The 26,654-nt window shown below is 41.1% G+C and overlaps 1 protein-coding gene and 1 long non-coding RNA gene across 5 annotated transcripts in view; one reads left to right on the top strand and one right to left on the bottom strand.

Moving 5' to 3' along the window:
* Positions 1–26,307, top strand: part of GIGYF2 (GRB10 interacting GYF protein 2) — a 113,174-nt gene extending 86,867 nt beyond the window's left edge. For all 4 annotated transcript variants that reach the window (XM_042456590.1, XM_042456591.1, XM_042456589.1 and 1 more), the window contains exons 18-28: positions 397–497; positions 822–980; positions 6,624–6,782; positions 7,212–7,448; positions 16,189–16,311; positions 17,515–17,724; positions 17,836–18,044; positions 18,714–18,868; positions 19,296–19,456; positions 20,507–20,651; positions 25,223–26,307. In XM_042456590.1, coding sequence (XP_042312524.1) covers positions 397–497; positions 822–980; positions 6,624–6,782; positions 7,212–7,448; positions 16,189–16,311; positions 17,515–17,724; positions 17,836–18,044; positions 18,714–18,868; positions 19,296–19,456; positions 20,507–20,651; positions 25,223–25,290 — 1,727 coding nt within the window. In that variant the 3' untranslated portion in view covers positions 25,291–26,307. The remainder of the gene's footprint in view (positions 1–396; positions 498–821; positions 981–6,623; positions 6,783–7,211; positions 7,449–16,188; positions 16,312–17,514; positions 17,725–17,835; positions 18,045–18,713; positions 18,869–19,295; positions 19,457–20,506; positions 20,652–25,222) is intronic.
* LOC121924973 overlaps positions 18,040–26,654 on the bottom strand; it is a 39,782-nt gene continuing 31,167 nt past the window's right edge. The window contains exon 4 of the long non-coding RNA XR_006102773.1: positions 18,040–18,157. This is a non-coding gene — a long non-coding RNA (uncharacterized LOC121924973). The remainder of the gene's footprint in view (positions 18,158–26,654) is intronic.

Genomic DNA, 26,654 nt, shown 5'->3' with positions numbered 1-26,654 from the left:
CTTTGTCATACACTCTGAAATTCCATCTTGCACCCCAGGTTGCAAATCCCTGAATTAAATTATTTCTGCTAGTTTTCCCCTCCTTATTTAATTTTTTTATGGCAGTAAAAAGAGCTGGTCCCCATTAGTGTAAGTTATATTAAACAGTTAGATTCTTATTTATATTTTTCTGAGAAAGCAAACATGATATTTCACAAGAAAACTAAAAGGATGGTTTCTTAGGAATGGAAAGGGTCCTTTAGATGACTTGGACCAAGCTATATATGGTAATATTTCTAAATGTTTAGTGAATTGGCTACAGAGCAAGAGTTCACCAGTTTCTAGACTCTGTTCTTGCTTAATTTAAACATTAATTGGTCTACTAAATCTTTTCTTTTTTCTCCATTTTATTTGTAGTTTGGGAAGGAAGCAGTGTCTGGGATCTCCCAATTGATACTGCAGCTCAGGGACCAGCTCTAGAGCAGTTACAACAGCTTGAAAAGGTTAAAGCTGCAAAGGTAAGAAACAATATGTGTCACTCTACCAACATGTCACTTGCAGTTCCAGTGGCTGATTTCATCTCACCATTTGTCTAAGTAACTGTGACAATAACTATCCTGATAGGGGTACAATAAGTTAATAATTAATTTCTAACTTTGGAGTAGACATTATTTTACAAGTGAACTCAAGGACATGATGTGAGAAAGACCAATTGGAACTCTAACTATACAGAAGGTGGCAATGAGAATTAATTTAATAGTATAATTCTCAAGACTCTTTCATCCAGTTGCTAGGATATTTCATTACAGTCTTCATTTCCAGCACTATGTTTATAATTTCAGCTAGAGCAGGAGCGGAGGGAAGCTGAACTAAGGGCCAAAAGAGAAGAGGAAGAGCGGAAGAGGCAAGAGGAGCTTCGAAGGCAACAAGAAGAGCTAATCAGAAGACAAGAGGAAGAAAGAAAGAGAAGAGAAGAAGAGGAACTAGCTCGCAGGAAGCAGGTGAAAACCAAAAATATGTACAATAAATATGGCTGTAATATCATAAAAACCCAGTTTCAGAAACGTGTGTATAGCACTCATTATATAATAACTTCCTCAAAGTAGTTAATTAGTTTAATTATAATGTTTTCTTCCCTATTATTTAGTATAGAAATCTGCTTTGCGATGAATGAAATTCGAGTTTGTTAGATGGAATTTTTTTTTGTTTTCCATATACCTATCTAGCTGGCAAGATATTTATTTCATGCATTTCTGCCCTCAGAAGGCAACTTACAAAAAGAAGATGGGGAAAATGTTGCAGTATAGCAAATTCATCTTATGTGTACTGAAATTTGATTTTAAAAAAAAACCACCAAAACCAATGGAGCCTCCCCACGGAGAATATTAAGCAGAAAGGACTGGATGTTTAGCCTACTAGTAGGTGTTGTCAGAGCTCCTGATGACATACCTAAATTCCCCAGTTGTTGTAGTGTGCTTTCAATATTATTTATTTATTTATTTATTTCTCGCCTCTCCCTGTATTGGATCAAGGCGGGTAACAACATATCAAAGACAATAAAATTAAGTCAAAACAAAACAAAAAACAAAACACGGAAACAATAGTTAAAAGACATAATACATTTCAAGTTCCCAAACTCCCTCCCACCCTATAAAACAATAAAATAATTCCCAACTGATAGCCAATAAAATGAATCAAGATCATTCAATCCAATGGGAACAGTTGGGTAAGTGGAAAAATTGGAAGTCAATTCAGGAAGGCTCACTGGAAAAGATCCATTTTTATTGCCTTCTTGAAGCACCTAAAGATGTTATTTGGTGGATCTCGTCCGGTAAATTGTTCCAGAGTTTTGGAGCAGCAATGGAAAATGCAAGGCATTTCCAACTTAAGACAAACCTGAGACTATGTTATCACGATTTTTTTTGGGGGGGGGCCAGGCTTTGTTCAGAGCAGGTTTACCTATGCCTTCCTCTGAGATGGAGAGAATGTAACTTTCCCACCGTCACCCAATAGCCTTCCATGGCCAAGTGGGGATTCAAACCTGGTCTCCAAAGCCATAGTCCATAGCTTAAACCACTACATCATGCTGGCTCTCTTATGCCCTGATTTAATTAAGCTGCTAACATACACAGTGGATGATGGGACAGCATGATTAAGATAGCTGGGTTACTTTGGAGTAACCTGATACAGCTCCAGCGTTTGCTTAACTGAGATACTAGTTATATTAGAACATGACTTGTAAGTTTCCTCAGCATCATACTCATGAGTCACAACTTTAGATAGGCTGATAGTAGCAGTCACATTGGGCTCAGTCTTTGAATCCCATAACCAAATTATCTCCCTGCATCTTTACAGATGCAGGATTCTTCAAAAGCCTTTCATGGTAATATTCTATGCTTTCACCACAGTCAGTCAGGTATGAGGTGCAGATAACTGAGATCTTGGAAGCTGTTTAAACACATTTTTGAAGGTTCATCCAATATCCATCCGTTGTGAGGCCACAGGCCACTTTGTAGACAGATGACACTGAATGTCATTTGCCTACAAAGTGTCCTGTGACCTCACAAAGAATGGAGATATAGCCCTCTTTTCCTTCTCCATTTCTTTCTACACTGGATGGTTTTGGCTGAAGCAAATCCAGCAAGATAAAAACAAATCAGCTCACTAGTAGAGTGTAACCCATGCTTTATATCTCAAAAGAGCCAGTGGGGAATTCACAAAGAGCCAGCCCAGGAGCAGTCTCAGTTGTGATACCTGAGCTTTCCTCTGAGACAGATTTACCAAAAATGCTTCTTCTTTGTGCCCATAAATGGGTTATCCTGCACCTCTTTCAGAGTTCTATAGCATTCTGAAGAGTTTTAGTGATAGCCCTGCCCACCTCTGGCAGCTCTATATAAAGTGCTTCCCATCAAAACCTGCCAGTTCTTTTTTTGGCCACCACTGCAGCTGCCTAATCAGGAACAAACAAAACAAACAAACAGCTTCATTTGTATACCTCTTCATACTGAACTAACAGTGTCTAAGCGGTTTACAACAGTAAGCTAATTTCTCCCAACCAGCTGGGTACTCATTTTAGTGACCTCGGAAGGATGCAAGCCTGAGTCAAGCTTGAGCCCTTTCGCTGGTATTGAACTCGCAACCTTATGGTTTTGAGTGAGTGGCTGCTGTACAGGCATTAAACCACTGTGCCACCAGGGCTCCTACATGTTCGCATAGGATCTGCTACTGCAAGGGCCTGGACTCGCACTGGTTGTAGAGATTGAACAGAAGCAACTCCAGCTACAAATATGCAGGGTTATTCAGATACAGTGATCCAAACAATGGTTTCAAAATGACCATCAACACAACATTTATGATGTTGCATGGTCAGCTTTCCATAAAAGGTCTTTACTTCAGACTATTTCTGTGGACTTGGCACACAGCTCCTTTGTTGCAACAGCTCTACTGGCTATCTATCTGTTTCTAAGAACAACTATGACCTTTACAGCTCTACAGGGCTCAGGTCCAGGTTATTTATTTGAAGGACCACATTCTTGCTTATGAACCAGGTGTTAACCTGGTTTTAATTTTTTCTGATCACTTAATTGTGTTTTAACTTTTATAACTTCTGGTGTTTTACCAGTGTTGGGTTTTTTACTCGTAAACTGCTTTGATTCCCAATCTGGGGAAAAGGTGAGGAGGAGGAGATTGTGGTAATGGTGATGGTGGTGGTGATGATTATGATACAAAGAAAGGAAATTTTGGCCTGTTACAGACTGCCAAAATAAAGCTGCTTCGGGTCTCTTTGGAGGTATGCTATTTAAATGATGCATGGGTCCTAAGAGTCCAGAGGTCGCGCCAAAGCCACACTCCATTCCTAAGCATTGGAGTGCAGCTTTGGTGCAGCTTCCGGATTCTTAGGATGCATGTATCATTTAAACAGCATACCTCCAAAGAGACCCGAAGCAGCTTTATTTTGGCAGTCTGTAACAGGCCTTTGTCATTTTTACAGTCAAGAATTGAGAAAGATTTGTGCTCTAACCCATTAAAGAAGCAGGAAGCAGTGCTGAGGACAGAGCTGCCCATCTATGGATCAAAGTTGTTTGCTTATCCCCACATTATGAGATTTGTTTAAAGAGCCGTGCTGCAAGATCAACATTGCATAGGGCCCCTTTGTGGGATTTTAAATTCAATTCTAAAGGCCTTGGCAGATCTACCTTCTGTGCTACTGAAGCAAGCATCTCTGTGGACTATGTCTTACAAAGTGGCTTTTCATGGGATAGTGACTTGTCTGGGAGAGTATCTGAACTGTCAGCTTTATCTGTTAATGAGATCTCAATGTCATTTCACTGAGAAGACACTTATTCTGACTTTAAATCCAACCCTTCTTTGGAAAGTACTCACCTTTTTCAATGTCAGTATCATCCATTTACCATCAGTCTGTCAAAAACCATCTCATCCACTTTAGAAAAAATGGCACACCTTAGGTGTCAGAAGGGTAGTAAAGGTTTATTTGAGAGGTACAAAAACATTGAGACATAGGTCCAAAACACACTGCAGAAATAATCCAATTTGAGACCACTTTTACCACCTTGGCTCAATACTAGGGAATTTTGTGAGACATTTAGCTTTCACTGTCAGAGAGCTCTGGTGCTACAATAAACTCCATTTTCCAGGATTCCCTAGCACTGAGCCAGGGAAGTTAAAGTAGTCTCAAACTGGATTATTTCTGCAGAGTGTTTTGGACCACACATAAGTTTTCTTTAAACATTGAAACAGACACTAGCAATACAGGTATGACTATGTACATATTTCTGTTGGTTGTCCAGGAAAATTTTGGACACATTCACCAAGGTTTGTGGCTGCCTCCAGGGTGTATCAAGTTTCCACATCCCAAGAAGACATAACACACTGCAGCAGGCTATCTACAGTCCTTAGATATTACAAAACAGATAAATTATTCAGCCAGATTTTTTTACAGGCAGTATTACATGAAGTCAGCATCTCCTACCCATATATGAAAGGCTTGAATATGTTCTGCATGAAGTTGATTGCTCCTCTGTACCATCCAGAGAATGAGGTGCTGGTGCTCACTGTAAATTTATTATCGTTGGAGGCAGAAAGGAGGAATCCACCCCTGTCCAGACCAAATAGGTTCTCCATGCAGATTTCTCAAGTGGAGAAAAGGCTTAGTTTCCTATCTTTTCTATACTGCTGTTATTTGTACTGTTGGCAAGTCTGTGTGAAACTGGAAAAATGAGGGAGTCAGAGTTAACAGAAGGAAAACAGACGGACTCTGAGCTGGCACAAAGAAAGCAACCCATGTGATGTTGATTGCTCCTTTGCATGTCCAAGAACAATAAATTCACAATGAGTACCAACACTTTATTCACTCTTTTTCAACCACCTTCGATATATACAGCACTAACAATTTCTTTCACACTTAAAATGATACAGTGTCACATAGCTTTCATATTACATACCAAAATCATATATGAATTTACAGTAGTAAATCAACAGAATTTACCAGTGGTTTGACAAACATGCTTGATCATGAACAGAAACCTTACAGGTTCTGTTTTGCCCAGGTAATCCTTAAGATAGACACCAATTATGGTTGATTGACTGGTAGCATTTAATGTGTCTGTATTTTAACTGAAGAACAGCAGCTGTTGGAGGGGAGAAAACAGAATGGGGGCTGCAGTGAGAAGAGTTAATCTTTTTTTCATCTTTGTACCACAATTCACCAGTGCTTTTTCCAGAAAATTACTATTACTTATAAGATGAAAACTTCCATTAGAGCTAGTGCTGTCATTTGCTATTGACAGCACTAGCTCTAATGGAAGTTTTTGTCATACAGTCGCTCCTCCCAACTCATGGGGGATCCATTCCGGACCACCACCACCCATGAAAATGGCGACTCGCACATATGTGAGTCCCATAGAGAAATAATGGTGCCCCCCCTGTGGAGCACGTGTGGGGCTTCGTGGGGCCGCCCATTTTAAATATAGCAGCTTGTCCTACCTGCAAAGAGCAAGACCACGGATGCCAAGTCTGCACATATGGAGGGACGACTGTAATTGTTTTCCAAGTAGCAGTGTCATCAGCAATCAGGATAATGGTGTTCCAGAATTTGGATTATAACAGACAATGGTTAGAATCCATTGATTAGTCCCAGGTAGCTAGAGTAGATCCATTGAATTAACTCATGAAAAGTGAGTCGTGTGGATAATTCATGCCATACTTAAGTTCTGGTATTAAATCAGAGAGGACAAGTGGGTCCAGAGTTGCTTAGGATTTTAATATTTATTTATTTCATTTGTGTGCCACCTTTCTCCCAGGAGGGATTCAAGGTGGATCAGATATAGTACCACTGTGTGTGTGTGTGTGTGTGTGTTTCTTCAAGTCACCTGTTGACTTAAGATGACTCAATGAATTTCATAGGATTTTCTTAAACAATAAATGTTCTGAGATGGTTATGTCTGTTCCTTCCTCTGAAATATAGCTGACAATACGTGGTATGCATTGGTGGTCTCCCGTCCAAGTATTAATTAGGTTTGGCCCTGCTTAGTTTCCATGATCAGATAGGATCTGGTGCACTTAAGAAATGTAGGCAATCATAGTCCACTACTGATATAAATGTAAAATTTTGTTTCTGGACATAGGAGGAAGCTCTAAGACGGCAGATGGAACAAGAACTTGCACTAAGACGGCAACGGGAAGAAGAAGAACGGCAACAGCAGGAGGAAGCACTTAGAAGACTGGAGGAAAGGAGGAGAGAAGAGGAAGAAAGGCGGCAACGAGAAGAATTGCTTCGTAAACAGGTGAAAAAAAGGCAAAAATCTTACCCTGTTAAGACCAGAAAGTTCTGAACGCATACTTGCATGTTCAACACTTGTTGAATGCATCAAAGGATGAGTTGTATGTGTGCATATGTACATATCAAACTGCACATACCTTTTGATTTTGGTTAAATACAAGTTTTTCAATTTTAAACTATTAAATTATTTCAAATTATGGATTGCAGAACAGAATTAAACAAGGAACATAATGGGGAAAATTAGTTTGGAAAGGGGGCTATATTCCATTGAATATTTATATTCTTTGTATTTCATATCTATATTCTTTGAAGCAAAGGATATCTGACAATTCTGTATTGTTAAAAATGTTCATCGAAATATTTTAAACATCTTAAAGGAAGCATTTGAATGTAGAACTTTGGAGAATTTGCATATTATTTATATTCTGGGAAGGAAGAGGAGGCGGCCAAATGGGCACGTGAAGAAGAGGAGGCAAAACGTCAACTAGAAGAAAACCGGCTGCGCATGGAAGAGGAAGCAGCACGACAGCGGCATGAAGAGGAAGAACGAAAACGTAAGGAGCTGGAACTCCAACGCCAGAAAGAAATTATGAGGCAGAGGCAACAGCAACAGGAGGCCTTGCGCCGACTGCAGCAGCAACAGCAACAGCAGCAGCTTGCACAGATGAAGGTATTGATTCCTCTTGTGTGTATCTGTTTCTCATAACCATTGTGATAGATTACATACAAAAACCAAACCAGCCAATAATCTGCCTTCTACTTGTAAAACAATTTATACTTCCTTTGCCAAAATTTGCCTTTTTTCATCCTTGTAACTTTAGAAATGTGAGTGCAGAACAAAGGCAGGCTTTGCTCTGGTGAGCATGTCATTTTACCCATCTGTGTTTCATTTAAAATAATGCACAAAGAACACCCCTTAACCACTTGCGCCTAGAAAATGACCCACCCCACCCCATGAAAGGGAACAGATAAGGCAGTCTTTCAAAGTACAGTATCATGGGCAAATCTAATTGAGATGCCATAGTGCAGTAGTTGCTCAAAGGGGGCACAAGAAAAGTCGGCCTGCAAGTGCAGCAGATGTGAAAAAGAAGGGCAAACCTATGTGTGTATGTGTACCCTGTTGAGAATTGACTGGTCCCTGTAAAAGCGACACTAAGCATCTTCAACTTTTGCACCTTCTTCCAACCTCAGACATAGCAAAAACCAGCTTTCCTTTTTTAATGCATTTCCTGCTCAGCTGCTCCGAAGGTTCTGTTGTTGATACAGTAGGCACATGATCCTTAGCGGCCATAAGGTGAACAGAGGGGCAAGCCTACCTGGCTTGGGAGAAGGAAGGAAGAAAACAAGGCTGCTGAAAAGGCCCTACAGCCACCTCTGCACATCCCCCCATTATCAATAGGGTGCTGTCTATGAGGTAAACAAAAATGCACACAATAAATAGACAAAATACTTTTATTTATATACTACATTGAGGGGAGGCACAACGTTTGCATGAAAATATTAGGGGCATGTGCCTGCTGGAATAAATAAGGTGTCCCTTTTTACAGGGGTAAACCATTTGAGAACCAAGGCCATAGTGTTTATTAGCTGTAAAGGTGAAAGTTGAGAGGCAAGAGACAGGAGCTTCAGTTCTTCCTTTTCCTTCCTCCATGACTAACAGAAATGGAATGAGTAATGTAAATTATGGAAATGTTTGTACAGTAGGCCCTCATTATGCACTGGGGTTTGGTTTCAAGATTCCCTGTGGCTACCAAAATCTATGGATGCTTAAGTCCCATTATGTACATTGACACAGTAAAATGGTGTCCCTTATCTAAAATGGCAAAATCAAGGTTTGTTTTTGGAAATACCGTAGATTTAAAAAAATATATTTTCAAGACATGAATGTTGAATCATCGATGTGTAATCTGGATACCAAAGACTGACTATAATTTAGAGAAAGATAACATCTTGCCAGTGTGATGTAGTGGATTGAACATAGGACTGCGACCCTGGAGACCAGGGTTTAAATCCCCACTTACCCATTAAAACCTACTGGGTGACCTTGGGCAATACTCTCTCAGCCTCAGAGGATGGTAATGGCAAAGGCAAATCCCCTTTGAAGAAATTTACCAAGAAAATCCTGTGAGCCTTAGGGTCTTCATACATTGGAAACAACTTGTAGGCACACAACAAACAATAACTTGACATTGTATTGTATTTTTTCTAAATCAGCATACAGAGCTGCCCATAGCTTTAATCCAATAAAGGGATGGAAGTGTAACTTTCAAACTAAACTATACATGAATGTTGAATTTCCATGGATTGTACCATCAGCCAAATCCTTCCAGAGCACTATTTTCATGAAGTAACTCAGTACCATTCCATGTGATGAACCATTTAATGTTTGTAATGATAATCCTAGATTGAAACACATGCTTATGGCTATTTCTTTTGAATAACTGTAGGCTCTCTTCTTCCAGATGTAATAGATTTTACATTGTTATTCTTTCTTACCATTGCCTCTTTCAGCTGTTTGATGTGCTTCCTATCCTTTGTGTTAGTAGTTTCAGCAGTATAACATTCATTATCTAGCAAGTGAAAGGAGTAGTCCATGACAGTGTGATGAACTCTTGCCCACCAGACAAGGCAGGAACCACTTGACTTTAGCTCTTTGACTCAAGCCCCATCTCTTCAGTTTCATTACATAGTCCAAATGGGGATATTGCGTTAATACCACAGCTGATAGTTAGTATTAAAAAACTGCTGAGTCAGCTAGCTACATATTACATGTAGGCTGCAGCATATTTACTCAAATATGTGGCATATGAAGTTTTGATTTCTGCAGGTGATGTTTCCTTTCTGCAGTTGTTGCCTCAACTCCCTTTAGTGCAAGGAAATGTTTTCTCCTTACATGCAAGAAAAGCTGTTTAATGCTTTGCTGTCCAGCTCTCAAGGAGTGGGGGTGCTATGACCCTAAGAGTTTTGTTACAGAGCTTCAGTTACTGTGGCTACTGGAGCAGGTTTTTTTTTCAACAGAACTAGAAGGTTAAGACAGCAGATTAAAGGTTTAGTGACCTTGGAGTTGTCTACCCAGCTGGGTTACCTCAGATGACAGAACAATCAAATACAGTGAACTCACATCAATCTGATTTCCATTCACATTTAATGATTTTACAATCTACAAATTTTAATGAGTTTAAAATATCATGATGCACAGTTGCTTTTAAATTAATGACTCATATCAAATAATTAAAACAGAATTAATCCATGGAGTCTTTAATTAATTAGGAGAGGTAAAAAAAAATCATGGAAAAGTATGTAAAAGAAAAATGAAGCATTTAGATGTAGCAGAAGAAGATAAAGGCATTTCTGCTAAAGCAAAGAAATACATGCCAGCCAGTGATATTTGTTCCCTCGGGTGTTAGCTTTCATGATGGTGGTGGTGAGGATGATGATGATGATGATGATGATGATGATGATGATGATGGAGAAAAAATGCTCACTACATAAATACAGTGGTGCCTCGGGATACGAAATGATCGGGTTACGAAATTTCCGGGATACGAAAAAGTTGGATTGGCAAAAACTGTTTCGGGTTACGAAATATTTTTCGGGTTACGAAATTCATTTCGGCGCGAAATTCAAATGCTGCAAAGTGCAGCTATAGGCTTTCCAGTGCTAACGGAAAAGTGTTTCGGGTTACGAAATTTTCGGGTAACGAAAGGAATGGCGGAACGAATTAATTTCGTAACCCGAGGCACCACTGTAGATAAATATTTATTAACAGTCACAAGCCAGCAGGGAAATACTGTGGGCAGTCAGTCTCTATTAGAAAGCAAAGTTGACAATAATTTCATACAGAACATAATTCAGACTCTGTGTCAACTTGGAGGATTTTGCCTTTTTACTGCTGAAAGTGTTGAAGGCATTGAGTCTGAAGCAAGTAAAGACTGAGTCTGCAGATATGTTAGTGAAAGAGTTTCTCAGAAATTTATAAGTGGAGGGGGCTCCATCAATCAAGGAAATACTACTTCCAGATGTTTTCTGTGACTTAATTATGGTAGAATTGACTGCCCTTTTGCATACTAAAATATTGTCACACGTGTCTCAGAAGCTATGCACATTCATTAAAAGGTAATAGAGGAATTACCAGTAATACGTGCCTACATGGTGGCAGTCATCTCAGGAGTCTTGGTTCCCAAAGAAGGAGATGTAACATTGAAGGACCAGGAGGAAAAGGGGACTGAAAAGGGAACTTCAGCATCTTCACTGAAAATGCTTGCAGTTTCCATTGGGGCAGTTCTTCTATGGGTGGAAGACATAGGCCTGATACAGACAGCCAAAATAAAGCTGCTTCGAGTCACTTTGGAGGTATGGTGTTTCAATGATACATGCGTTCTAAGAGTCCAGAAGCCACAGCAAAGCCATGATCCAGTCCTAAGGACTGGAGTGCAGCTTTGGTGCAACTTCCAGACTCTTAGGACGCATGCATCATTGAAACACCATACCTCCAAAGTGACCCGAAGCAGCTTTATTTTGGCCGTCTGTATAGGGCCACAGAAACAAGGATATAGACTAGAAATGTGGAACACACGAGTTTGAGAACTACATTAACCCTATATGGGCTCTTGGAAGACTGTGTCCTTGGGGAGGGAGGGAGACTTTTTGGTAACACCTCTTAGGGGGTATGGTGACATCTGGGACACTTCCTCCTGGGAAAACTGAGTTTTCAAATTCATGTTGATGCAGGGCTAAAAACATGACAAAATTTCATCCTCCACCCTGTAGAGGTCATTGGGCATATTTGAGGGCACTTTTTAAAAACATTATTTTCAAAAAAAATTCAGAGGGCATAAAATTCACATTATCCACCCATGATTTTGACACTAAAGCAATACAACATTCTCTGAGTAAGATGCATAAGGCAATTAGGCTTATTCTAGATCAGTGGTCCCCATACTGTGCTCTTTAAAGGATTTTGGACTTCAGCTCCTAGAATCCCACACTTTTGGCCAACATAGCTGAGGCTTCTGGGAGCTGAAGTCCAAAATCTCTTAAAGGGCACAATTTGAGAACCACAATTTGACAACCACTCAGATGTCACTGAGAATGCAGTATTGTTTGCTGCTATGTCCGCAGTTGCACCTGCTGTAGTAACTTAAGCATCAGGCTTTGGAAAGTGGACCTGACTTGTACTCCCATTAAAGCCAGCCAGCTTCAAAACACTTATTGAAACAAAAGGTAAGATGCAGATTTCTGCAAAGAAAACAAACCAAAGAGTTCCAACAATTTAGGCTTAAGTGAAATAGGCCTACAGCTCACTTCAGACAGACAAATCCAGGTCTGCCTGCAAGAGGGGTAACAGCAGTTCTAATTCTCTAACTGGAGAGGCTTGTTTTTGTATAAGTGGGGAAGAACAACATCAGACAAATGTGTGTTGCAGTTGGTTATACAAAATTATAATGTTTTATTTGCAAGCTCTCCAAAAAGCATGTATGTCCCATCTCTAGATAAGAGTTGGGGGGTGGGCACTGCCAGAGATCAATAAACCTTTTGAAATTTGAGGCATCAAACAAGCAGAATGTTTCTGGAATTTACTGGTATTTAAAAAAAAATTAGTGTGATGCCAAAGCAGTTGAAATTTCTGAAGACATTTGTTATGTACCAGCACTGCAGAATAGAACTTGATGATGAACCATCAAAGAGTGGGATTGCCACAGAGTAGTTTTATGGCATCAGTCAAATTTATGGAAGCATTGCCCAATTTTTTTTCCATATCTTCAGTTTGCATTTAAAGATACACTTTTTTATATCTGTGTGCTCCCTTTGGCCAGTGTCACCAAGAGTTTTCACTCTTTTTCACCCTTTGGGCACCAGCATAAATAGTGTCGAGCTGCTCCCCTCATTTGTTTTTCATCTGTTATGCAATTCACATTGAATATCCAAACACCGAGTAGCTTCCTTTCTGGTTTTTTCTTTTATCCTTTAGTCCTTTTCTCATTTTTCCTTCCATTTATTTTTTCTGTTGCCCTTTCCCTGTTTCCCCCCCTTCATCTCAGTCCCAACTTACATTGGCTGGTTTGTTTGTTTGTTTTGTTGTTGTTGAGAGCATCGTATGCCCTCCGCATCCTTGTTTAAGGACTAAACTTCATGGTGGGGCAGGGCAGGGGAATCCCACACACTGACAGCCATGCACGGATCTCTCCAGTCTTGATCCTGGTCCCAGAATTCAGCAATCTCATCACACTCAGCTTCCTACTATTACAGCATGCAAGACAGACATTGATACTGATATTTGTACTTCAAGGCATACCATGACTCAGGATCAACAGCATCAAGTGGTTATATTTACAACCTGCCATGGATTGAATGTTCCCACGCTCACTTGACATTTCCAACTAGAGCGGATCTCCTATTACTGGCATGAGCACTGTCACTTTAACTACAAACATCATTGGCACCAGTATCAGTCACAATTGATCTCACCTTCCCACTTGGTATTGGCACATTGCCATTGGTGTCAAACATGCTCTCTAACTTGTGATCAGCCAGACTTGTGTGCCCACCATGAATATGTTTCTGCCTTGATATCTAGATCTTCACACCAGCCACAGCTCTCAGCAATACTTGCCACTTCAGTTTCTCCAACCCCACAGCCCAGATGACATCAAAGAAGTTTCATTGGAATTGACGGCTCAACATGGACATTGGGATGCTGGGTTCCAGGGATAGAAAACTCTGTCTGTTGCCCCAGCTCTTTTGGCCTTGCTGCTGGTAGTGGAGCAGCACAACTCAGGTTCTTCTGTGGATGATAACAGTGGGGGGGTGGACCAGGTTGACTGCACAATTGCCGTCACCCCTCACCTCTTTGACACCAGATAAAGTGGAAAACACCTCTCCTTCATCTCCATCAGAAGGCCTTTCGCCCATGCCAACCTGATCCTTTGCCTCACCAAGCCCCTTGGGCTCCACATAAAGCCTCAGACCACAGCTTCTCTTGACCCAATTTTCCAGAGAGTGAATTTCCTAAATGCGGCCCCAACCAAACTCTCTTTCCTTCAGACCTAGAGATGGTTAAGCAGGTGTGGGCTAAACCATTGTCTGTGCCTCCCAGTTCGAAATACCTTAAGGCATAGCCAGAGGGTACCTAGTTTCTCCAGAATCACTGGAACTAGATCCCAGACAATGGATATAGGTGGTGGCTTAGAGAACTGAGTTTATAGCCCAGGAGAAAAAAAAGATTAAGTGGTGACATGATAGCTGGGTCTAAATATTTGAAAGGATGCCACATTGAAGAAGCAGCAACCTTGTTTTCTGCTGCTCCAGAAACTAGGACACAGAGCAATGCATTCTAACTGCAGGAAAAGTTTCCACCTAAACATTAAGAAGAACTTCCTGTCAATAAGAATATTTGACAGTGGAATACACTGCTTCAGAGTGTGTTGGAGTGCCTTCCTTTGGAGGTTTTCAGAGGCTGGATGACCATTTTTCAGGGATGCTTTGATTGTGTATTCCTGCATAGCAAGAGATTAAACTAGGTAGCCTTGAGGTCTCTTCCACTTTTATGACTCAGCCCTGGCATGGATGAAGGCACATGAATGGGCTCTGACAGAGCCTTCTGAATGATACTGTGTCAGTGGGATTGCCCTTGCATTGACATTTTCACTTCTATGAAGAACTACAAGTACAACACCTTCTTCTCGAGGGTCCTGAACTGGAGGGGACCTCTGTTTTAACTGTTTCTGCTCTTACCTCTCCTTATGAGGGTGTCAGTGAATGGTCAAGAGGATTCAGCAGATTACTTTCAGATAGCCCTGTGGTAGCTGAGCCAGCCCTAGTTTGCAAACCCCTACAGCTGTCTCACCTGAATTAGCTTCTGCTCTCCTACTGACAGATTCTGCTCACCCAGTCATGGGGCCATTTAGGTTGTCCACCTCACGGCTTGGTATCTGTACAAATCCATTGTTCTTATGTCGTTAGAACCCTTCATATGCCGCTCCTGTGCATCCAAATGTCAGTGGTTCTGTGCCTTCAGGCAAGCCTTGGATCTCCCAGTGGTGCCAACAGACAAACAGATAGCCTTGGACTCCTGCTGCATCTTAAGGAGAACATGCAGGTTTGCCTTGCCACCATAGTTGCGCACTAACCTGCTGCTCACCCAGGAGCATTCCTGTTTCACAGTGCTATGGTTAAGAAAATTCTCAGGAGGTTCTCCCACCTCTATTCATGGTCTCTTTCTGTGATCCTCTCGCAGCTCATACAGAGACTGTTTGAAATCATGGTCATCATTGACCTGTGATTCTTGACACTGAAAACAGTCTTCTTGGTGGTGACCACTTCCATGAAGCATGCAACTGAGCTCTGTGCCTTGCATTCAGACTAGCCCTATCTAGTTTTTCATAGGGACAAAAACTTGTTTTGATCCTTCATTTCTTCCAAAGGTGGTTACCTCATTACACCTGAAACAGGACATTGTGTTGTCAGCCTTCCATCAAGTATTTTCATGCCAGCTGTTCTAGATGTCCAGCAGGCTTTGGCCCACTACACTCACTGCACCACTCCTCTCCAGACATCCTTTAGTCTGTCTATCTGGTATGGACCACACAAATGTGGTCTTGTTTCACCACAGAGACAGTTGATCTGGGTGATTGATCTCCTCAACTTGACTTATCAAATTGCTAGCAAATCTCAGCCGTTAGGGCTCAGGTCCCACCTGACCCATGCAATTTCCATATCCCATGCATGGCTGTGAGAATCTTCTTACCGAACGTTTGCAGAGCAGCTACTTGTAATGAGCCGACCACCTTCATCTGGCATTAATGGATTGACTGCAGGGCACAGGCATGTGCAGAGTTTGGCCAGGCATCTATCCTTGATTGACCTGCACCACCCTGATTGACCTGCAAGCTAGCCAATATTTATTTGTGTGAGGTACACAGACCATGAAGAAGAAGGAAACGTTGCTTACTTGTAACTTGTTCTTCAAGTGATTGTCTGTATCCTCACACAAACCTGCCCTCCTCCTCCTTTTCTTGCAGGTCCTCCTGAACTCACAGCAGACATTGGAACAGAGGGGAATAGCTCTTGACACTATTTATGCTGGTGCCCTAAGGGGTGGGGTTACCACCAAAAGCTACTCAGTTCTGGAGTATTCTGTGATGTGCGCAAGTGTGAGACTCATTTGTGTAAGGGCACAGATGACCACTCAAAGAACCACAGTTACAGGTAAGCAACCTGTCTTTTTTATTAGTGATATGAAATCTAGTTGGTTAAGTTCATGCTCATCTGGTAGCAAAAGCTTGACTTCTGAAATATGAGGAAACATAATAGAGATTCAGATGATATTGGTAGCTGTTATGATTGATTCTTCATATTTTGATGTCTTTACCAAAACATAATTGGCGTGTTCTGTGTGTTTTTGCTTCCAGCTCCCATCTTCTTCAACATGGGGTCAGCAATCCAATTCAAGAACATGTCAGTCTCAGGCAACATTATCTTTAGCAGAAATCCAGAAGCTTGAAGAAGAAAGAGAGCGACAACTTCGAGAAGAGGTACATTTCCAACCCATAGTCCCGATAATTGCTGGAACAGAATAAAGTTCACTTGCCATAACTATGGCATGTTTTGAAATAGAATTTGTACTGTACTTCTCATTTTATCTTTTTCCTCCTTTAAATCCTTGGGTTGCCAATTTACCTGCAATTATTGCTCGTAACTACTAGAGGTCACTGTGTCATTTTAAAATGATTTTATGTGAGAAAGCTCAATAAAGCAGGATATATACAAGCCTTTGTATATAAAGATATAGAAAGAAACATTTCTCTCTTCCTATACTAGTAAGAAACAATTTAAACCCAAAACTTCTTCAAATTTCAACTATAGATTTTCTTTTTACCACATCTGGAAAACGGTGCTTATCATGAAGAAGTAGACTTAAGTCTATGAAAGCTCATGCTGTCAGCTTTTTTCTTTAGTTAGTCTCAAAAGTACTACAAGATCTCTCTACATACTGGTGCTTACCATGGTTACTTCCCCCCCAAAAAACAATCTAGGCACTTTTATCAACCTTAAAGCAAATTTTGAGTTCTTGGCTTGTTTTGAAGCTGGTAACAACAATTTTCCTGTTCTGGCAAAATGTAGAACAACAGTCAGTTGAAGAGATTAGGGCTAAATTCCATTGATAGCCCTAACTAGAGTAGACCTATTGAAACAATAAAATTTTGGTTATATTGGGTCAGCAATGATTCAGTGGGTCTGCTAGGGATTAACAACTGGATTTAGGTTTTTGACTTTAATTTGTGTGTATCACAAAAAAGACAGAAAAGATGCATGAGCAGTCACAGGTCATGTGTTTATCTCTGTTTTTAAGACATCATGTGGTAATCCAAACATGGCCACAGTCTGAGATTATTAGGATTGGAAGAATGTAAATTTTGACAAACTTTCAGAATTTCAGGGTAATGATTTTTGAAGAAATAATTTGCTCTACCAGGAGTGTTTGCCTGCTAAAAAAGCAAACCAGAGTGTAATAATATTTGTGTCTAAGCCATCCTTTTAAAAACTAAAGTGTAGTGGAAAGGTAGGTGACTGTCTTTGATCAGTGGGTTTTGGGGAGGGGGTAATGGTGTACCCTTATTGAAACACATTTCTGTGCAACTGCATTCAACTACAGTACACATATTTCCATAGAAAGTGATAGAAGATAATCATATATGTATTAGGAACTGGAATGCTGTACATTGGCTATTTTTCAGCAAAAGCGTCAGCAGCGTGAATTAATGAAAGTCCTCCAGCAGCAGCAGCAACAACAACAGCAACAAAAACTGTCTGGCTGGGGTAATGTTGCCAAACCTGCAGGCACTACAAAATCTCTGTTGGAAATACAGCAAGAAGAGGCAAGGCAGATGCAGAAACAGCAACTGCAGCAACACCAGCAGCAACAGAACAGGTCCCGTAGCACAACGGTGAGTACACTTCTTAATTTCCATCTTTGCTTCTGATGTGCTGATTTATTTGGTTGTATTTCTTTTTTGCTAAATGTTATGCTTATGAACATTATCTCATTATTGTTCCAGCAACATTCTAATCTGCACACCAGCATTGGCAATTCCGTATGGGGCACTCTAAATACAAATCCTAGCAGCCAGTGGGCGTCAGACCTCGTCAGCAGTATTTGGAGCAATGCTGACACAAAAAACTCAAACATAGGATTCTGGGATGATGCCGTCAAAGAAGTGGGACCTCGTAATGCAGCTAATAAAAACAAGAGCAATGCTAGCATCAGGTAGGAACTGGGACAGAGTGAGCTTCTCTTCTTTCATTGTAGAAGTTCAGGCCACTTGCAGGCCTTGTAAAATCTTCTAATGAATGGTGCCTTTCCACAGGACCTGCAGTGTTCTGTAAAAACACAGTAGGAAATTCAGCTCAGTGTTAAGACCTTGCCCTCCTCTTAGTATGCTTTCACATTGGTTGAGTTTGATCCCCCCCCCATCCTTCCTCATAAGAGCCCAAGATAACTTGACAATTTTACATAATAGTATATAGTTTTACCTAAGATCACAAAATCACACATCTATAATTATGAATATCTGCTAAAATGCCATAAAATGATATGAACAGCAGCAGTGAAGGGCAAATTAATCACTTGCATTATTCTTTTAAAGTTTGTACGAACAGATACGTTTTAATGTGAAATCGAAGGCTTTCATGGCCAGCATCCATAGTTTTTTGTGGGTTTTTCAGGTTATGTGGCCATGTTCTAGAACATGGCCTCATAGCCCTAAAAACCCACAATTAACTATAGATATGTTTTAACTGGGGCCTGAAAGATAGTGATTTTGACCAAAGGCAGAAATGTTTGTGGAGCTGCTTGAGCTTTCCAGCCTTGTGTGCTTTATGTGTTCCTTACTGACATTCTCTTCCTCATACTTTGCTATGACACTTTTTCTCTTAGTAAATCTATAGGTGTTACAAGCAGACAGAATAAGAAGATGGAAGAAGAAGAAAAATTGTTGAAATTGTTTCAAGGTGTTAATAAAGCCCAGGATGGATTCACTCAGTGGTGTGAACAAATGCTTCATGCACTCAATACAGCCAACAACTTGGATGGTAAGCAGCAGAAAAGAATATGAACATTTTGTAGTGTAGTCACCTTGTTCAAAACTATGTTTAGAAAGTAGAATATTACATAAGAGCCAGTACACACTACTCAGTATATTGGGGTGATAAATATTTGAGAACTATGCTACAATTTATATTCTGTTTATTGTTAAATTGTAGATCCTACCATAAGGCTTAAGCCACTGTTAAAAAGTTTTATGGGGTAAAGACTGATAACCCAGAGCTTAACTGTTTTCATTAGTGGAGAAATTATTTGCTCTCTCTCAGTCACTTGGGGATGACTTTCAATTGTCTTTGTAGAAAACTGTCTTTTGTTACATAATATTTATGGGAGGGGGAATCAAACAATATTGAAAAGCCTATCCTTTGTAGTGTTTACATGCATCTAACAATTCATCTTCCCTTCCTTTTATAGTGCCCACATTTGTTTCCTTCCTGAAGGAAGTGGAGTCTCCTTATGAGGTCCATGATTACATCAGAGCCTACCTTGGAGACACACCTGAAGCTAAGGAATTTGCCAAGCAGTTTCTTGAGCGTCGTGCCAAACAAAAAGCCAGCCAACAACGGCAGCAACAGGTTCATAATTCTGTCTTGTGAAACATTTACAAATTGCTCTCACAACTGGAGAAGCAAAAGATGTGCCTCAGAAGCAAGGAGGAGTTGGCAGTTTGATCTCGAAAGCATGGGTGGGATGCAGAAGAGTTTAGAATAGTGATGGGAAATGTACAAGGCCCTTTTTGAGGATCTTAGTACACCACCAAAAACCTCTAAATCCCCCCCTCCCCCCCCCACCCATTCTGTCTCCCTGCCTCTCAGAGAGAGAGAGAGATATACCCCCAGAGGACATTAAGGGATGAGGATAGAAACCTTTTTTTAAAAAAAAAAAGTTTCTCAGGGATGGGGATTGCCATCCAAGGTCCTCAAAAGGTGGGCTTGGCCATCCCTAGCACAAAACTTGCTCTCATAGTTTAGAAGGACAACTGTTGTATTAACTGTAGAGCTGTTCTTAAAGTCTCACCCTCACCATGGCAGTGGGGTGAAGCAGAATGGGAGACAAAGTGTGTGTTCATATGCAGTGCCTTGCAAAAAAGCACATTTTTTCAAAGTTTGTTATGTTAAGTTTGCCCCATTTTATTATGCTATTACTTGGAATTGATATGAATCTAATTGCCATTGTTACCACTTGATCAGTGCAAGATACTCGACGTGGCAAAGGTGCCAGGTATTTTTATGGCACAAAAGTTCCCCACATGCCTTTCTAAAAATTCAAAATTAGCATTGATACAGGTTCTGGAGGCAGAGAGTTTCACTAGAACCTACTTAAGTTTGTCACAGCAAGGGGGTAAATACTTATGTGATCAACAGAATATCAGTTAATTTAGTCTGCATAAGTTTTGTACACCAGTAAAAAATACTTGGCATCTTCAGTGTTTAGTACCTTTTGTGTGTACATCAAATGGTGACAATGGCAATTAAATACATTTCAGTTCCAGGTTGTAAGACAACACAATCCAGAAAGTCAGCTTCTGCAAGGCACTGTAATTCCAGCAATGTGCTGTTCTGTTTCCTGTGACAGAGAAAGCAGTATAATTTCAGGTTATAATAAATTGCTTATTTGTGTTCTAGGATTCTGTGTGGGGGATGAATAGTTCGTTGCATTCAGTATTTCAGACTAACCAGAGCAACAACCAACAATCCAATTTTGAGACAGTACAGAGTGGCAAAAAGAAAAAGAAACAAAAAATGGTTCGTGCAGATCCCAGCTTATTAGGTGAGTTCTGTAATCCAAAACTGGAATATTCTGATCCTAAATATCTTGTACAGCTCTTCAGTATGATACAGCAAGAGCTTGATTTGGGAAGAATAAAATAAATGGGGACAGATCTCAAAGGGAAAAGGAAAACCATTATTCCAGTGCCAGTGACAGCCAAGTGATTCCCCATCTTCCAAATGTGGCTGTTGCCTGATGATCATAGCTTCAGATCTTGGTCTTATTTTATTACTTTCACCCTCAGATATATGCATAAAATCAGGCTTATAAAAGTTCTGATGGTTTGTTATGTATCTCTAGCAGTCCTCTTCTGAACTATTTACTCTCTCTCTCTCTCTTTGGGCAGGATATTTTTTTATAAAACATTTTTTTATAAAATGTAGACTTATTGGGAAGATATTTCATTTATGCTAGTTGCTGCAACACTGTCCTGATCTATACTTACTATGATTTGTAAAGTCTAAGACTGTCAAAACATAACACTTCCCTGGGTTGGTAAGAGGAAGAATCCACACAACCTGGGTTTCTCCCATCACGATCCAGAGACATGCAGAAAGAATGTGAAGTATAACAATAGCTAATGAAAAAATTGAGTTGACTTCTCCCCACTTGGCCATCTGCCTGTGTCCAGCACAGAGCTCTTCTTTTCCTTCACTCCTGTTTTTCTCTTCATGCGTTGTCTTGCATTTTGGCTCCTCCCGCCTATAGATTGCACTATCTCTTTCTTTTAATTATTGTTCTTACTCTCTCTTTTGTAATCATTCTGGTGGGTGAGAAGAGTGATGTGTTTCCCAAAAAGAACAAGAAACATGCCCCAAACTCCAGGGGGCTCCAGATTTCTGGAGGCACACTCATAGATCAAGCCAGCCTGGAGCACTTAGAGGGTGTGGTAAGTTTGGCTCCAGAAAGAAATCATCTGCTGCTGAAGCCTCTTTAGCAGGCGATGCTGGATGCCATGCCCCACTCCATTCCTTGCACAGCTGTTTGAACACTCAATGAGGAAGTAGAGGAAGTGGTGGAGGAAGAAGACATCCTAGAGAGAGCAGGAACTTTGGTGGTCATGGCTACTTCTGTCGAACCACCAGATCTCATCAGGGAAGGAAGATCATGGTCAGATTTTTTTTCCTGTTCCCTTTTCCCAGAAGTCTCACTGCTTAACAAGGGTTTCCCACCCCCACCTGTTCTGTGATGCACTCTGCTGGGCATGTCTGTCTCTCACTTTTCCTGCCTTTTTCTGTCCTCTGAGTCAAGTGATGATTTTGGCTGCCATTTTGAGCTTCCCAAATATGCCCCCCCCCTCCATGCTCCTGTTCTGTCTGACTCACGAATACACAGCCAGGCTTTAAGGGCATCACTTTTTGCTTTTTCTCAAGTAATATCTGAGGATCATCCCCCAGTTAAGCAAAAAGCTTCTAGGGAAGCTGCAGTTGGGGAAGATGTGCAAAATTTAATTGTTCAATTAAAACAGCTTCACAGTCTGGCCACAAGAGGGCTCCTTACAGTACAGTGGTACCCCGGGATACGAATGCGCCGCCTTACGAAATTTCCGGGTTACGAAAAAAATCCATTTAAAAAAACTGTTCCGGGTTACGAAGGTTTTTTCGGGTTACGAAAAATTTTTTGGTGCTTTTCGGCGCTATTTCACACGAAATCGCGGCTTTTCCCCATTAGCGCCTATGGGTTTTTCGGCTTGCGAAGTATTCCGGGTTACGAAAGCGGTGGCGGAACGAATTAATTTCGTAACCCGGGGTACCACTAATTCTAAAAGTCTCAGTGCAACTTCCCATATAAGCAAAGGCTCTTCATAGAAGTATATTCAGGTCCAACCTGCTGCCTTGCATGCCAGGGTCCAATCCTCCAAAATCCACAATGATACCTTTATTGGGACAACCAAAATGCACAATATAGATCTTGCAAGCTTTTGACACCTTTATTGGGATAACCAAAATGTACAATATACATGTTGCAAGCTTTTGAAGCTCCACTGATGACCTCATCAGGCAGGGTTTTAAAAACCATCAGGAAAAGGTATTAAAAGGTGATACACACAATCCTCTCTCTCTCTCTCATGCACACACACACACACTTTAGCTATTTTTATATTTTTGTCTTTATTTGTATTTGTTGTTTTAATGCTTTTTCATTTTTAATTAAATATTTATTTAAAAGAAAATGTGTTAGTTTGATCTCAGGCCTAATACTTTAAAAAGGCAGACAGCTGCTCTGTCCTCAGTCTTGTCTAATGCCTGTGGGACTCAATCTTCTTCTCACTCTAACATAGGTGGTTCCTTCCAAGGGCAACAAACATGTCTCCTCCTGTCAGCCTTTGTTTTCCATCTTGTAACCTCCCTTAGTTCTGAAGCAGCTAACAAAATTACAATTTGCCCCAATCAGTAAGATTTCCTTGAGTCTTTTCTCCCTGAAAGTCAACTTTTTGGTGGCCAAGACGTCTGCTCATAATATATTGGTGCTCGTAGTCCTTTTGGATAGTTAACACATTTGTGCCTTTAACAAAGACTACATTTCTCTACGTTCAGATCCTTCCTTTAGACCTAAGGTTCTTTGTATCGCAGGAACATATTCTCAGGAACTCATTCGTTCTTCTCTCTGTCCTAATCTGTTACACCGACAAGAGATTTTATGGCACAACCTTGATGGATGTAGGGCACTGAAAGTTCTATCTCTATAGGACTAGGACATTTTGGTGTTGTGACTCTATTTATATCCTTCAATTTAGCCTCACTGGGTTCCAAGGTGTCTCATTTTACAATAGCCACATGGATCAAAACATCCAGATGGCATACAACTTGACTAAATTGCTTTGCACTGCCAGTGTGGGGTACACTCAGTCAAGGCAGCTGCCACTTCTGTGGTTTTCCCCTTCCCCTCTAATGCACTGATCAGCGACATGTTTAGGGCCACCACCTACTCCTTCTCCTTTCATTTCACCACTACAAGATTGACAAGTTCAGTTTAGCAGATGCCACCATCAGCAGAAGTTATTCCAGGAGGTGATTAAGGATTTGGATGCAGTTACTACCCTTATGATTTTTTCAGGTTGAGCATTTGGGTAAGTCTTAAGTTGTATGGATTCCTCTTTTCACCAATCCAGAGAGTGCCACAATTGGTCTTAACTATGAAGGTCTGTTATTGGTTGTTGAGAGGAGGAATCTACTCCTCCCATCCTTATTGCCAAAAGTTTTGCTCTAGAGTGATGGATTTGTTCCTGTTGTGCTCCCTCCCCCCTTCTAGTTCTCTCTGTGTAGTCTTGGCTAGAAAGTGAACTGATTTCTAAGAAGACAAAGTGGGGAGGCACCAGCTCAGTTTTTTCATTACCTATCATGAGACTTCATTTTCTTTCTACCTGCCTCTGGGCAAAAACCCAAGTTGTGTGGATTCCTCCACTCAACAACTCAGAATGCAACTTCATTCTAATAATAATAATAATAATAATAATAATAATAATAATAATAATAATATTTATTTGTATACCGCCCTCTGGCAAACCAATCTGGGCGGTTAACAACAGTAAATATAAATATGGACAATTAAAACCCCCCCCCCCCCATACAGTATTAAATAGTATAACATATTAAAAATACAATATCAAGGATAAAAACAGCAATTAAAACTAAAACTAAAAACCCTGATATCCCTCTGTTGATCCTCAACCATCTCTAAGATGGGGCCACGGGAGGAATGAGGGAATCAGGGAACCTGGGAACCTGGGCCGGGATGGTTAATCTGGAAAGGCCTGCCGGAAGAGATCCGTCTTGACCGTTTTTTTAAAGCTGTCTAATGATGTTATCTGACGGATCTCATCCGGCAGGTCGTTCCAGAGTTTGGGGGCGACAGCAGAGAACGCCCTCTGGGAGGTTGCCGCAAGCCTAGATTTTAGAGGCTGCAGTAAGTTCCTCCCAGAGGACCGGAGAGCGCGGGGAGGATTGTACGGGAGGAGGCGGTCTCTAAGATAGTTTGGACCCAAGCCATTTAGGGCTTTAAAGGTGATAACCAACACCTTGTACTGGGCCCGGAAGCTGATAGGCAGCCAGTGAAGGGACCTCAAAACCGGAGTAATGTGGTCGGTCCCTCCTAGATGTACCTGACACAAGCCTGGCTGCCATGTTTTGAACCAGCTGTAATTTCCGAGTCAAGCACAGGGGTAGCCCCATGTAGAGTGCATTACAGAAATCAAGGCGTGAGGTTACCAGTGCATGCACAACCGTCTCGAGATCCCTTACTTCCAGAAAAGGGCGCAGCTGGCGTATCAGCCGAGGCTGATAACAGGCACTCCTGACCGTCGCATTTACCTGATTTGTCATCAGGAGCGACGAGTCAAGGAGCACCCCCAGACTGCGAACACAGTCGCTGGAGGAGAGTGTGACCCCATCCAGGACTGGAGGTTGCAACCCAATTCTTGGTTTCGGGGCCGCTACCATGAGCACCTCCGTCTTGTCTGGATTCAGTTTCAATCTGTTTTTCCTCATCCAGCCCATTACCGCCTGGAGACATTCTAAGAACCCAGTGTAGCAAACAGTGTATTAAAATTTTACTTTTGTCTCCTTTTATAGGTTTCTCAGTCAATGCCTCGTCAGAGCGCCTCAACATGGGAGAAATAGAGACTTTGGATGACTACTAAGTACATGCAATTCGACTGGCTTTTCCTGTGTCTGTTAACCATGCATTCTCCACTGCTGGACAGAGTACTTTTAATCCCCTGCAATCAACTTTGCCTTGCAAATGGATCACAGAATGAATCATCTCAGGCTTATTTCTCCAGCCTCAACAACTCCTTTTTGCCCAACCACTTCCATTTATATCAGCCTCTGGTTCTTTCTGTTGGATAAGATGGAAAAATTATTTATGAGGCTGAGTGCAATTCACTGTGCAATGTTTTCTTCTCCCAAACTTATTTGGAAAGCCATTTGGAGGTCTACATATAGTAGCTTCCTTCCTTCCCCTTCCCCTTCCCCCTTCACTCTCATCACATTAAACTGGTGCAATCATGGTGGAGAGCTCATGGTTAACAGATGCCATTTAGAACCAAAATGCCACACAGATACTGACTTCTACGCTCTGTCAGGGCAAAGAATGCCTTCCACTTTCAGGAGGTGCATTCATAAGCTAACTGTAGAGCTGGCAACAGCAAGGAATGGTGGTTGTGGGCAGCCTTCAGTTTGGATTGATTTGATATTGCACATCTCTGCCAGCCCCTCTTCAGCACACTGAATTTGGAGAAGTTCAAGTCTGTCTTCATTGGGTGGTGATGTCAGAGCTGCTGGAGTCCAGCAGTACTCCAGTGTACTCCAGCCTTCCTGGACAATTGGGGACTCAAGTTGTGGGAGGAGGCACTTCCTTCAGGCTGAACTTCTCCTGTAGTTATATTTCCTCCAGAATGATTGGGCCAGTTATTTTGGACCCTTCTGCTGTGAATTTGTCTCGTTTCAGAGACGCATAGGATCCTTACCATATGTATCTTCACCAGTTGGTTTTGTGTGGGAGTTGACATTACTTTCGGAACCTGAAATCTAGCCAGATCTTAACCTGGTTACATATGATGGTGGTTCAGAATGTTGTAAATTCTGCAGCAGCATTTAACACCAAGGAACAGGGAGCTGTCATCTTCAAAGTGAAATAAATGAGACAAGGAATCTGAGCATTGGCAGCGTTTCTGTTTATACTTAAAAAAACCCACAAGGGATAAAGTGAAGTGTGCTGGTTCTCATAATATGGTACACTCTCCCATTCCTTCCAGTCCATTGTGTTTATATATTTATGTCATTTGTCTTCAGTCTCATGTCCCCATCCCAGAATGTTGAAACAGTCCAAAGAGGTTCATGCACTTAATCCAAGCCCCTGTCCATGCTCTCACTTGCACAGGGTCACAAGATGGCCATGGAAGTTAATGCTGCTGTGTGTGAAGACCTTTTCTACCATCATTGCTTGAAGAAGGCAAAAGAGATTGCTCCAGAGCAATTTGATTTAGATTTTATTTCATTTGAT

This window comes from Sceloporus undulatus, chromosome 3 (assembly GCF_019175285.1).
Source record: "Sceloporus undulatus isolate JIND9_A2432 ecotype Alabama chromosome 3, SceUnd_v1.1, whole genome shotgun sequence".
Lineage (NCBI taxonomy): Eukaryota > Metazoa > Chordata > Lepidosauria > Squamata > Phrynosomatidae > Sceloporus > Sceloporus undulatus.
This window is presented reverse-complemented; position numbering and strand designations above follow the sequence as displayed.